General features: G+C 23.6%; 2 protein-coding genes across 2 annotated transcripts; one reads left to right on the top strand and one right to left on the bottom strand.

Moving 5' to 3' along the window:
• Positions 1 to 2,026: 2,026 nt before the first annotated feature.
• On the top strand, positions 2,027 to 3,167 carry LOC112600608. The gene is made up of 3 exons (XM_025347882.1): positions 2,027 to 2,105; positions 2,362 to 2,522; positions 2,929 to 3,167. The coding sequence occupies exons 1-3, from the start codon at positions 2,027 to 2,029 to the stop codon at positions 3,109 to 3,111; spliced, it is 423 nt and encodes a 140-aa protein (XP_025203667.1). The 3' UTR covers positions 3,112 to 3,167.
• A 3,254-nt stretch (positions 3,168 to 6,421) lies between these two features.
• LOC112600532 lies at positions 6,422 to 11,514 on the bottom strand. The gene is made up of 3 exons (XM_025347784.1): positions 11,363 to 11,514; positions 7,755 to 7,979; positions 6,422 to 6,975 (listed from the first exon to the last, which is right to left on the bottom strand). The coding sequence occupies exons 1-3, from the start codon at positions 11,454 to 11,456 to the stop codon at positions 6,884 to 6,886; spliced, it is 411 nt and encodes a 136-aa protein (XP_025203569.1). The 5' UTR covers positions 11,457 to 11,514; the 3' UTR covers positions 6,422 to 6,883.
• Between the last annotated feature and the right edge of the window lie 3,103 nt (positions 11,515 to 14,617).

Consider the following 14,617-nt stretch of genomic DNA (forward strand, 5'->3'; position numbering starts at 1 on the left):
ATACAAATTATAATTGTAATTTGTATTTCACATTTAATATAAGGAAAAAACAACAGCAATAATATATCATAAATCATGATAGATTATATTTATTAATTAAATATAATACCATTTTAAGTAATAAACTTTGTAAAGATTGACTCTTCTTACAGAATGCTTGTTACAAATCATTTAATAAGCAAAATAATTTAAATATTATCGTAATTTTTTTTTCTTTTTCTTTTTTTATTAAATGTTTATATTTTATAGAATATTTTGTAGAAGTGAAATCTCGAACAGTTAATTTTTAAACAATTATTTACTTAAAATAATTAAATACAAAAATCATTCAAAATACTAAATAATATATATTATTATAGGAAATTTAAGTAATAGATAATGGTCACAAAAAAAAAAAAAAAAATAATAGTGTATATATACATACTCTATAAATATAATACCGCACTAAACAAAACAACCAAAACAATTATATTATTATTTATTATAAAATTCTATTCAGAAGTTAATAGTTATATTTATTCAAATGTAAGAAAAGCATTTATGAAATCTTTTGTTAAATATAAAATATTAAGTATGACAATAATATTTTTATGTAAAAATATTTTACAATATCTTATTCAATTCAATTTTATTTATAACTTTACTAATACTGTTTGTAGTTATTTATTTGTTTTTTATTTATACTCCTACTACATATTTAATAGATAATTTTTTTTTTTTTTTATTACTTTATTTATATTTCCACAATCTGTTACATAAATTTGAAACAATAAGTGAAATTGATGAAATGGTAATTATGGCGTGAAGGACGGATTAAAGATACCTTCCAGTGAAGGCACTTTTAATTTAATAGATAATAAATTTATTTTCTGTTATTTTATCACGAAGTTTAATTATTACCATAACTTATATTGTTAATGACAATTCGTCTTATAAGACAATTGTTATCTTAGACAAAATGTATAGTTCAGTTGATTAATAACAAATATATTATTTTTTTTTTTCAATATATACTGTACTTTTTTTGTATAAGGTAGTTATGTTTCAGTTTAATTTATCAAAACTTTTTTTTAAGTCTACCATTTGAATTTATCTTCAATTTAAACCTTTAAGGTTTAAATAGAAAAAAAAAATTGTTTTATTATTTTCAAAGACAACATTATATTAAATATATATTATACTAATAACAATCATTAATGTACAATAAAGTCTTTTAAATAATAATTATGAATCAACAAATAATATAACCAATATTTTTTGTAACAAATAATATTTAATAAGATCGTTATCAAATTAAAATCATCAAACATTTTGTTTTTGAATGTAAATAATTAATACTATAATGTATGAATACAGTTAAAGAAAAAAAAAACAAAATTCTAAAACTTGTAAACAGAATTAGTAGATTGTAAAATATAAAATTATTCACAATCATTATTGGAACTCAATAATTTTTATCAAAATATTATAACTAAAGACAGCTAATAATGAACTAGTATATGAGTATAGATAATAAAAAACACTTAATATTTAATTTCTAATATGTATTGGATATTATATGTCTGAGTGTTTAATAAATGCGCAATACATAATATGTACGTATATACCTGACCATCCTGATGTAAATCATAGGTTTAAAACTTTTCACCATTATATAGGTAGATATCTACAGGTGCTTTATAATAATTCTCTAAGGACAATACGATATTCTAAAATATATCCAGACTGGTTTTAACGATGGTAAGTAGATATTAAAAATAATTTTAAAAAATTGTATAAACTGTTCAAAAATCCACTTTTATCATATAAAAGTAATTATTGGTATTTTTACATTTAAGATTTATGAAAGTTAATCATTTTACGGCTATTGGCTGAAATAAATAACAAGTAATTACTAACGTTGCTATTCTATATTTTTTATACACTCCTATAACTTTTAAACATTTGGTAACATATAATATCATTTTTACAATTTTGGCTATTAAAATTGATCATTTGAGGAACAGTGCAAAATTCTCAAAATATTATGACGGACTACGCACAAGAATTTATGGAAATGACAGAAGCTGCTAAAACTATGATACCGTTGTTGCGAGACATGGATGGTAATATAATTTACCACGGACATTATAATTTATATTAATACTTGAATTATTATTTTCAAACGAATTTCAAAACAAATCAATATATCTTTATTTTTATTGTGATTTTTCTCGAATAAAACATCAAATTTTCATAGTAAATTTTAACAGTATAATCTTGCCACTGTTTTCACGTTCGACTGTACAATTCTGAATTCATTATTCTATCGTCATTCGTCGTCATCGTCTGACTAGTAACGATTTTGTTTTCACTTCATAGACAGGTCCATAGTCGACAAGTGGATCACTAGAGTGAAGTCTCTGCAGAGCAAGGACGTGAACGTATTAAAACACCGGAACAATTTCATGAAATATTTCATGGGGATTATCAAGCGGACGATCGCCGAAACTGGACAGTCACCCACGTGCTGTATGTGGGGAGTAAGTGCCAGAAACACCAGCTAATTCGCTATGTATATATTTTTAATAGAATGTGGGACGGATGCTCTATGTGTTGCAATATTGCTGTGTGTGAGATATTTTGAGTGCAATAATATTATTGTTATAGCTTTTAAAAAACCATTCGGCTGGTCAAACGAAAATTTTTTTTTTATTATTCATATAACATTTTATTATATATATATATTATATTAAGTAGACATCTACATAAAAAAAAGTATAGTCTATATGATAATTTAGTCAAAATTCAACAGTTTTATATAACTTCCAGTTTAAGTAAAATAATTAAACGTTAGGTATTTACATAAATAAATCAGTATAAAACTATTTCAACCAATTTAAGAGATTATAAGTGCTTAGTTATATCTAATACACAATTATTATTTAGAAACCTGAGCCTGGACCTTTCGACAAGCAATTGCCTCCGCCTAAACCTCTTCCATATCAGTGCCATTGGACACCGGACAAACGGACTTACGTAGCCATTCAACCACTTCCAAACCGAGGAGCTATGGTGTACATGGCTGTGGCCGAAAAACCCGAACTCGGTTGGGATTTCCCCAAAAAATAATAATTATAATATTATTATGTATCTATCGTATACTATAATAAAATATACAAAATATAACGAACACAACCTTAATATTTTTCTTTGTTCATTTTTTATATATTTTTTTTTCGTGTAACGTGAACATATATATAAACATTTATATTTTTCAATAATATACAACAAATATGTTTTTGTTAATTTTTTCCTGTAATATTATGCTTAATTTTTAAAAATGTATAAATAACTAAGGAAAAAACTATATTAATTTCAAATTATTAACAATTACTTACATGACACGTTATAAATTGATATTTAACAATCTCTCAAAATATTTATAACCTAAAAACTGACACATTTTTTCATATTAAAATAATTTATCTACTTATATATGAAAAATATGTACCTTAATTTGTTTTAATATATTATTAACCATATCATTGGTATTTAACTGCTAATGACATATTATGTATCTATGATGTTATTCTACTTACTAAATCAAAAATATGTTTCCTTCTAAAACTTCATTTCTTCTAATGAACTAGTTAATCGATTAACTTCATGTAAAAACATACATATTGATTTGTTAGAATATAAAAATACCATTCAATTTTTCATAACGTTAGTAAATACCCATGTCAGTTTATTGAAACAATAATTGAACGGATAAAATGTGCCATAGTATCAAAATCTTAATAAGTGTTTACTAGAGCATATTATTTTAAGTACTTTAGTGTAAACTATATTATGCAAACGTATTTTCACGCATTTATTATTTATTTTTTTGGATGTAAATGAATATAATCTATACGCAAACAATTTTTACATGTTTAAATTGAATTGGAAAATAACTCTAAAATAACACCTGATTAGTTCTAATAATGGACGTCTGGAATATGTCGGTTCGTATCAATAAATTAATAAATAATAATGTTAATTTCCTTTCCATGCACTGAACCGCCATATAGAATGTAAAATAATGTGTTGCCTATACATTGCTCCTTAGAATATGACAGACTTGAACCACATTATTCACGAGAGACATATTAAAAGTAAGAACCTAAAATAAATCTTAAACATTTTAACTAAATATCAAATAAAATATTACTCGCTTTAATTAATTTTTATTAATAATTATAATATCGTATTGAGTTTTATTATTTATAAGTTATAACATACAAATTTATTAAGTCTTCTAAATTAAATTTTTAAAATAAATTACATTATATGGCATACGTATATTATCTAAATTGTAATGGTATTAACATAGCTTTAAATTACCAACGATAAAATTATGCTATAATCATATCTCCTGTATTATTAAACCATTTTCTTCAAATAATTTTATTAAATATTGAAATATTTAAAAATGAATAATATCACAACTCTAAAACAGAACCAATGATTCTCCAAATACCCATTGATCACAAACGCATTCTCGTTAAGCACATTTAATTTTTTTTATATATGTCTATTTACAACAGCGGTGTAAAAATATAATGTTATTGACGTTGAATGAAACTTTTGAAGAATAAAACTGTCGACTAGAATTTAAAAGTATAATTTAATACACATATACGTATGTAAAGTGTATTAACATTAGTATAAAATAGTTTTAAAAATAAAGTATAATAACGTCGAGTTCTTAAAAATAAAATAATAATAATAATAAATCACGTTATTGCGTTGTAAATAAGTAATTAGAGAATTTATACTATCCCAGTCACTCTTCTAACTTGAAAATTCAATTTATGGTATATAATAGTTTTCGTAAATATTTAATTGTTTAATTGTTTACGACAGAAGTCAAAATTTAATATATTAGGTATACTTATATAAATAGGAGGTATCTTAATTTTTTTATTAAAAATTGTCATATCTGTAAATATTTCTAAAAAAATCCAATATTATAAACATTTGAAGAAAAATGTATGTATCTATACGGTCATTTGTTTTGAAATTCCATAAAAATTACAAAATCGGTTTTGTCAAAAATTGGAATTATGTAAAAATTTCTATTTTTTTTTTTAATTTTCTCTTTGTTTTTTCCAATCATTAGAAGAAGTACTGAACATTTTTAACCTCTTTAACTTACAAACTAGATTTAGTTTTATACCTAAAACTACCCTCATTTTTAGAAATCAAATTATTTTATCAACTAGACAACTTATCGCGTATTCATTCACAAAAAAAAAAAAAAAAATTTAATTATTAAACAATTAATTTATTAAATAAACGTGTTTTAATCATATGTATAAAAAAAACAAAAAGTACTTATACTAATAATATTTAATTATAACTATACTAGACTTAGTCATGTGTCCTTTTAAATTGATACAATTTAATACTTAAAAAGGTACCCATATTTATTTAGTTGTTATAATTAAAAATTTGTAGCTATTATTTAATACTTGTCGTTATTTTAATTTTAAAACAAATTGTATAATATTTTTATTGAGCTTATAAAGCAAAAAATGACTAGATATTTTGCATACTGTCATAATAAAAACAATAGAAAAAAATTTAAAAATTTAAAAAAAAAAAATAATGAAAAATAATGTTTACATAAATTGATAGATCAATAAAAGATTGTACATATAAAAATCGTTATTTTATATATTAAAGGTGTTCGTCTCATTTGGATTTTATACTTATTATAAGCACAAAATAAAAAAAAATAAAACAAACAAAAAAGAGTCAGATTTTAAATACACATATTACATTTGTAATTAGTTACTTGTTATGACCATCAAACTGAAGCTGGGAGACGGTGGAGAGAACAGTTTAAATTATAATATTACATTATGTATTATCATTGCACAAGTTTCATATTTCAATCACGACGAATAAAAACACTATTTAAATCATACGTGGAACAGTATAACAACAATAAAATGTGCGCTGTATCTAATCACCGAACTTGGCAATATTAAATACTTAAACAGTTTGCAGAACACCTAAAGTGTTATTATTTATTATCTGTCACACTGTTCATCATTTATTAAGAACACTTTATGTGTAAATCTCGACAAGTCATCGAAACGAACTTCGAAACAATAATGCATACATAATTTATAATAGGTTGCGATTCTCCATACACGTCTTGTATATTATTAGGAGTCATGAGTTTTAAATAATTATACGACTGTGTTTATAATATTTTTATGTGATATAGATAACCGGTTTCCCGCGTAATTGCATCGCAAAATATCGTCGGTATAGACTTTTCCCTGATGTCTAAGCGGTCTGCAACAATTAAGATTTTTCCCGTGAATAACTATAACCTCAAAACATCGCATTACTCATTTTATGTACACGTGCACGTAATGATATAGGTGTACACCAAAAATAAATAAATCGTAGCATAAAACATGCGAACCGGTGGACGTGGTGATAAAAAAATTCGGACCACTATGATGCAGTAGGTTAAGTTATACTTATTTTGACGATGCGAAAATTCAGCGGTTTTCACGAAATTTCCGATGACTGATATCCATATAGGTAATATTAAACACACAGTCGTATACTTATCTCGTGTATTTAATATAGTGATACAATCTGTGGATAGTGTGATGCGGAGAGATGATAGGTCGTAACAACGTATATTATGATTATAAATCGTACGATCGTACACCTTGTGGTCTTTATTTTCTTGCAGTAATAATTTATGGTCTGCATTATCCTGCGGCATGATGTCATCTGTGATTTGGTTTGGAATAAATCAAAACAACACCGTTAAGTGTATATAACGATTCGTTAAAATAAATGCATTGCGTTCGGGTGTTATTCGTGTGTTTTATCGGTTTCGTGATAAAATTTGACGACGAGGTCGAGAGTAGGTGATGAGATTATCTTCGAGCAATCCGTCTTTGTAACTATCAAAATGCACTAAAAAATAAACACAAAATAAAATACTGCACTTTATAGTACTGCTTTAAATATGATTAAAAAACTAAGATTTGCTAAAACAAATATATATTTAATGTAGGTATATTAGGTCACTTGGGAATACAAAATTTAAAACAGTAATAGACAATACACAGTTTATAATCAAAAGTTACCTTTTTCATTATTATTCTATTTTTACTGAATTCCTACGTTCAAAATTTCAGTTCACTATTCATAGTCTTTACGATTCTCACCAAATTAAACAGTAAATTAGTTTTGTAGGAAGTTGCGAAAAAAAATAAAATCTACGTGATTTAACTTTTTCACATGGGATATAGAAACTAGCAGTAGACAGAGATTTACGTTTAGTTTTTTTTTTTTTTTTTGTTTTTTTTTTTATATATAATATAGGAATATCGTATACCTACAAATTTTTCTTTTCTTTTTAAATAAGAATTCTTTTTTAAATTATAAAGTGATGATTATTTTTAAATGCTGATGTATTTAAAATTTAAATGAAAAATTTCTAAAATATTAAACTTAATATGAATATCAATAGTACAAGTATTTAATGATAATGAATAAAGGTCAATCTCTTTTACCCTTAATACTTAAAAATTACAAAAAAAATCAAAGTACCAACGACTAAATGTATAAATAAGGAAGAAACGCGAGGTCTGAAATATACTTTGTGATTAATATTTAAACTTATTATACAGTTTATTTTTATCGGATTCTTATGCATGCTACGTTAAATTATATTTATATAATATACTTACGCGTTATTCCTGCTAAAATTTTTGGATTTTTTTCATTCAATTCTAGTCTTTCTTTTCTGGTCACAGTCTCCGGCGCACAACATACCACTGGCATTTTTCCTTTGAAACTGCAAATGGTCGGATACTGAACGTTGTCTCTTATGTCCTGAATGGCCGTCTTACAGTCGTCTAATATTTTGCACGTGTGAGACTTTCCAGGAACTAAACTTGTTTTGCACACTTCGTCTAAAGACAAAAAAAGAATGATATCATTAAAGTATATTGATTACAATGATAAACATGTATTTTAACAAGTATTATTAAAATTATTACAGCAACGTTCTTCAAAAAAACATTTTTTGTGACAACTCGAAATTTTGACAAATTAGAATAGTATTAAGTATTTATTATAAATAAACCTATTATTGATATATATTCCGTTTGAAATTAAATGACTCCATTATACTATTCTAATTATATTTATACTGACCAAGGTCGTATCTAAAGCTTGAACCCTTAATTCCCCTTCCTTCGAAAATGTGTTCTAGGTACGGTCTTAGTGCTGAGAATTAGTATTGTTTTAGGTATTAAAAACATATACAAACATAAACTGCCTTTGATAGTATTATCAATCGTTTGTTTAAAGTGATAGATAAATTGAAATACATTAAGCTAATACCTCATACCTTAATTATTTTTTATTATATTTATACAATTTATATATAAAATATATAATACGAGTATTAGGTGTAACTAAAGTTTCTACATTATGTTGTAATTAGTTAAAATCGCTACCTATTTTTGATTTTATTGAATTGTATTAAGTACTAATGAATCTGAGTGTATCTACATATTATAATTCATTATAAATATTTTTCTGGTTTATTTTTATTTATATATTATATATATATTATATAACTTACAGACAAAAAATAATAATAATAATAAAAACGAGTACAAAGAAGAAATCTTTATTTTACAATATTCTACATGCGTGTTTTTTTTTTTTTTTTTTATTAATTAAAAACAACAATACTCAATGCCACGATGTATAATAAATAGTAATTGTTTTATATAAGTAATATATTATTATAACTGCATAAAAAACCATTAATTTAACAATATCGATTTACTAAAAATACACCAGTTTCATTATATTTAGACTTGAATACTTCGAGTAATATAAATAGCAAAAGCAAAACTGCTTATTATATACAATTTATAACTAGCATTTAACTAAGGTCTGTACCACAAGATTCAACAAATACATATTTTAGACACCTTCGATTTTTGTCATAATAATTTCCTAAATAATAACCTATATAATAGCTTATAGTTGAATTATTTTTAAGTATGAATTATACGGAATGATTCAATTTCGCGATGACAATATGGTTATATTATATTATTACGTGCCATTGTGGTCATTCCACAACTATAAGTTTTTTTTTTTTTTTTTTTTGTTTATAATAATTACAAAATTGTAGTTGAGGAGGGGTTATATAAAACGAGTTTCCTGGTTTCTGTACACATAGACTAGTATTATAATATAGTGACATAACTCAGCCGCATATTCAATTTTATGCATTATACCTCTTCACGTTAATTTTTTTTTTTTATATAAACTATATAGTTCCAGTTTTTCTCATTGAACTTGATAGTTGAATGTTGTTCAACGACCTTGAATATTAAATTACACTTATTTTATTGAGTAGTAGTCTATATACTACGCATAAATTTATATAGGTATACATTTTATATGAAAACGCAAATTAAAATTATCTTGTGCCAATTTGTATGGTAGGGATTTTCATAATACCTATTTAAAATGATCGTTTTAAAATATTATAATAATAATTGATTACTGAATTAACTATATTAAATATTTTTAAGCTCAATTAAAAAATGTTAAGCTCTATATTATTATACATCTGGTCTTAAGTTTATGCGAACAAGATAATAAATGGTAAAAATAATTTTTAAAGTAGTCATATTTTTAATTTATTTTTTTTATTGGTCTAAAATTTCAGCTACAAAGGCTTAGAATTTTATATAAATCTTAATTTATTTTGATTTGTATCAACGGGACCGGATTGGACAAATAAATGTCATCACTAATTTTTCGAAATATTCATATTATATGATACATACAACATTAATGTAAAGTAAAATTACAATATATACCTACGAACATATAATGCGCTAAAGAATATTTATTGACATTGTATGGTAAGAAATTATTAGTTACTGGATGATTTTTCTTATTCTACAAATAACTACTATGTAGGTAATTATGTTGTGTTAGATTAAGTTTCCATTTTGAATATTCTTATTATTAAAATAATATGCAAAATAAATATAATAAAAATAATGAATATATTATGGATGTTAGTGTAAAATGACTAATTATTACGCATATTTTAATTAAAATAGTAAACTCAATCTATATGTGCTGAACCTAGGTATATACTATTAATACCACTTATTCAAGGTTTTACAACAACTTTTTGGTAATACAGTATTACTAATATTGTATGCAAAATAATGTGGTTGTAACAAACCTATAAAATTAGATCACAATCGTTATTTCTATCGACACACTTAAGGATGATAAAATAATGTTTGGCTAGATAATTAAAAATATTTTCTTTCGCACGAGAATTTGTTAAAAATAAATCAAAATATAACAATAGCTTATTTAAATTAGTAAACAAAATTTAAATTCATGTTTTCCGATATTAATCATTTGTATAATAAATAATTTACTAACAATTCCCATAATGAAGGTTATATTAACCTTCCAAAAAACCTATTTTTTAGCTCGTATTTAAAGTTATACCAATGAAAAATATATAAAATTTTTCTTTTTTTAATTATTTATTAAAATGCATTTGAAAACCAACAAAATGTTCACCTAAAATAAGGAGAATTTGGAAGGTGAATACTAAATAAAACTAATTAAAAGTGTTATATTTTATTTATATTACAATTTTGAATACTATTTTTTTTTAAATAACTTATTTAATATGATAAGGATAATGCATTTATACCTATAAATAAAATTTACTGATTATAAAGAAGGCATATAAATTATATTCTCTCAGAGGCATGTTTTAAATTGATTTTATTTTATCGACAAATTTGTATTTTTCGTATTTTTTTTTTTATGACTAATAAATATAAAATCTATAAATGTACTAATTATTTTTTTATAAAATAAATAACTTAAACAATAAAAAAAAAAAATAATGATTAATAATATCAAGTATATGGTATAGTAGCAAATGATAAACAAAATATTTGCAATACAAGAAATTTCATAGTGATAATTTACTGAATATTTAATAGGTACATAACTATATAAGTATACAATAATATGGCCCATTAGATTTATTTACAGTTACTTATTTTATTATCAGTTCGATTATTATTTTTAACAACTAAAGAAAAAAAAAAAAGAATGCATTATTTTTTGGTTATGCACATGTACAGTGTTAATAAGAACAATTCGACAATGAGAAGTAATTTATTTTTGTGTCAATAATATCTTAGCTTTTACTTAATTACTTAGCTTTAACGACTACAATTATTTCTATATTTATAATAGTAAAGTGACAGGTTTTACTCACTTTCGTCCAACCACAATATGTCGGGTGGAGTGAATGTCTTTGAAGAGGCCAATGCAATGAGCAGAGCATAGCAGAAAATGTATGAGACGTACATACCTAACAATAACTATATTGCAGCACCGCGTTGGACGACACCAAATAAACGAATGAGAACTGACGATATTAGGTATATTATAAGCCCCGCAAGATCGGGAAAACTGACAAAACAAAAACCGGTTCCGACATAATTTTATGCACAATGTACGGTTTGGAGTTTCCGCGCGCCGAGCCGTAAAATCGCGTTTATTCGTACTCTGCCTAATATTACGCTTAATACTGTTAATAATAGTAATACAGATCGGTAAAATTGCTCACGTAATTACGATATTTCTTTAATAGATGGAATATACCATAAATATTTTCAATCCTTCAGAACGATATGATATTAAAATGATGAGTAGGTATGCGTTTGTATGTGTGTCATCACTCATCACTATTAATAGCTATAAAGATGTATTGATTTTCGACTTAAATAAAATCTGGTGTACACGCCAAATTTGGTCAGCACCAAATATAATTCAGATAATTCAGTTTTTAACGAAATTAATCTTGTTTTTTGTTGTACCTAATTAAAATACGAATTACTACGAACTAAAAACTTGAATTGTTCGTTTGATATTTACCACATTTTATACACTGTATAAGTTTAAAAATATCTCAATTCTTACATGGTATTTATAGACATTTGAAATTTTTGTGTTTTTTTTATGCATTTATGATAACACGATAACATTTTTGTAATACTTTAAAGTTCAGATTTATAAAAAATTCGTCAATGAAAAGTAAAAATGGCTACTGAACTCATAAACAACTGATGTCACATGATGAAAAGTAATTTAGTTGAGAGTGCTTAACATTTTTAATTTTAATATGCTTATACTTAAAATTGTATACAATATATTACTCTTGAATTTTTCTCACGAGTACAGTTTTCTTTTATACACATTTTATATAAAGTTTGACAATATTGGATTTTCAAGTAATAAATAATAATCATATTTATTTTTGTATAATTTAAAAATATTATTCACAGTCCTTAAAATATTTCATAATTACTAATTACTCTACACAATAACATTTTCGAAATATTAAGATTAATTTTTTTACTTATACCCCGAAACTATTCATATTTCTCTATATCTCTTCAATATTGATTTATATAAATTAATAAAAGCTTTTAATATCATATTAAATAAATAATAATTACAATATGTGGTTCGTTTATAGCAAAAAAGATTTTAGCCTACTGTATAAATAATAGAAAAATAAATTACTAATAACAACATAAATAAATTACAGTATTACATGTAATAAAATCTTTTTAGAAATTTAGACTGACATAGATCTGATCAGAATCATTATTCAAAAGCAATGATTTATTATTAAACTCAAATTTAACAATTCCATAATAATAACTGTGAAAAATATTCCAAAACCTACTCAATGAAAAAGTATACTGAATGTATCTACATTCAATAATCGGCAACTATTTTGATGTAAGAGTCTAGAGATGATCAACATAAAATAATTAAATAATATTGTGTATAGTAAGCATACAAGCAGTGGTAGTACAAATGAGAAATTATAGTTACAATTATTTTTTTATCCTGTCCACCTACCTTTAATAATCCGATTGTTATCACCTCCCGTGATTTTAAGTTCAAGTCCCTCAGCGTTTGGGATAGTTTTACTCAATAATACACATAATACAATTAAAAAGTAAACAATGTAAACAAGTAAATGCTGTATAAATTAAAATTCGGAATCTTTGTAATATTGAAAATGGGTCATTTAAAAATTCGAAGATTGTTTCTTTCGTATATTCGTATGCATTTAAATATTCCATATGTTTTAATTTTTAATTGATATCCATTACAAAATAATTAATTTACAACAGTTCCACTTTTCCATTTTTCGTAAATATATATAAATATCTTTTATGCAATTATTGATCTCATTATAATTTTATGTCTTGAAATAATAATTAATATGTGACATTGGTTGTCTGATAGTGATTTAAATTTTACATAGATATCCAATAAAAATTTTACACCTATACTCAATAAATATATATACGTGTGTGTATGTATGTATGATAATATAAAAATCAATATTAAATTTATAATAGAATAAGGAGGGATATTTTATATCAATCCTAACATTTTTAAACACTATATAGCTATAATAGCTAAAAAGTAATAAGCCAAAATTCATTTGGAAATTTTTCTATAATAATTATTGAATTACTATTTAATTACTATTTATTTTGCATTAAAATGTACACGTATGTTTATTATAGATCTACTAATTAAGTATATTATATGTTAATTATTATTTTTAATTTATATTTAGAAAATTTTAAACTCTTACTATCTGTACCTAGAGTCCTAGAAGCACAGTATATATACTAAAACAAAAAAAAATATAAAAATGTTCAACTTAAAAAAAAATATCATGGTAACATATGAAATCATGATATAGATTTTAATTTATCGTTTTCATATACACATAGTTTTTTATAAAATATATGAAAGTAATTAAAATTGGTATTAATTAATAATAATTATCTAGTTATTATTAAATGTTAAATACAGAAATGTGTATACATTGTATATTATACATTAATAGATTGTTATTAGTTGTTTATGCTGTTTCTTTGTATTTCGTAATTAAATAGTTTATACTTAAATACAAACATGTACTGTCATTTACAATTATTTATGGTTATAAAGTTTAAACAGGTTAACCATAATAAGCTATTTGTTAAAAGAAATAATTTAATTCAACTTATATTAATAAATAATAATTCATAATTACACACGGTTATGAATATTTAAAAAAAAGTCTAAGAATATTAACGTGATATTATAAATATTCACAATTCAACAAATAATTGTTTTTTTATCATGGATTTTAAGAATACTTTGATAAACTTAAAATGTTGGCAGCTAATGTTAAAATAGGTAAATTTGTATTCAAACACAAAATTATAAATATTTTATCTACCAGACAAATTTACTGCTATTTATTACTAAAATAATAATAGTTAAGAATGAAATATATATTTCAATAACCAAAATTATCTTTTAAAAAAAACTATTTTCATCTACTTGTCAAGATTAGTTAAACATTAGTTGGCAGTTTTTACAGGGAAAACTATTATTAGTTTGTTACTTTCTTATTAGAAAGTTGCGAAAGTTATAAATTATAATTTTA

Source organism: Melanaphis sacchari, unplaced genomic scaffold (genome assembly GCF_002803265.2).
Source record: "Melanaphis sacchari strain LSU unplaced genomic scaffold, SCAv2.0 Contig65_pilon_pilon, whole genome shotgun sequence".
Lineage (NCBI taxonomy): Eukaryota > Metazoa > Arthropoda > Insecta > Hemiptera > Aphididae > Melanaphis > Melanaphis sacchari.

Coding starts and splice junctions, on each gene's coding strand:
- LOC112600608 (XM_025347882.1), top strand. CDS start 2,027: ATGACGGACTACGCACAAGAATTTATGGAAATGACAGAAGCTGCTAAA. Junction 2,106..2,361: donor GTTGTTGCGAGACATGGATG/GTAATATAATTT, acceptor TTCACTTCATAG/ACAGGTCCATAGTCGACAAG. Junction 2,523..2,928: donor CCACGTGCTGTATGTGGGGA/GTAAGTGCCAGA, acceptor ATTATTATTTAG/AAACCTGAGCCTGGACCTTT.
- LOC112600532 (XM_025347784.1), bottom strand. CDS start 11,456: ATGTACGTCTCATACATTTTCTGCTATGCTCTGCTCATTGCATTGGCC. Junction 7,980..11,362: donor CATATTGTGGTTGGACGAAA/GTGAGTAAAACC, acceptor TTTTGTCTTTAG/ACGAAGTGTGCAAAACAAGT. Junction 6,976..7,754: donor AATTTTAGCAGGAATAACGC/GTAAGTATATTA, acceptor TTTATTTTTTAG/TGCATTTTGATAGTTACAAA.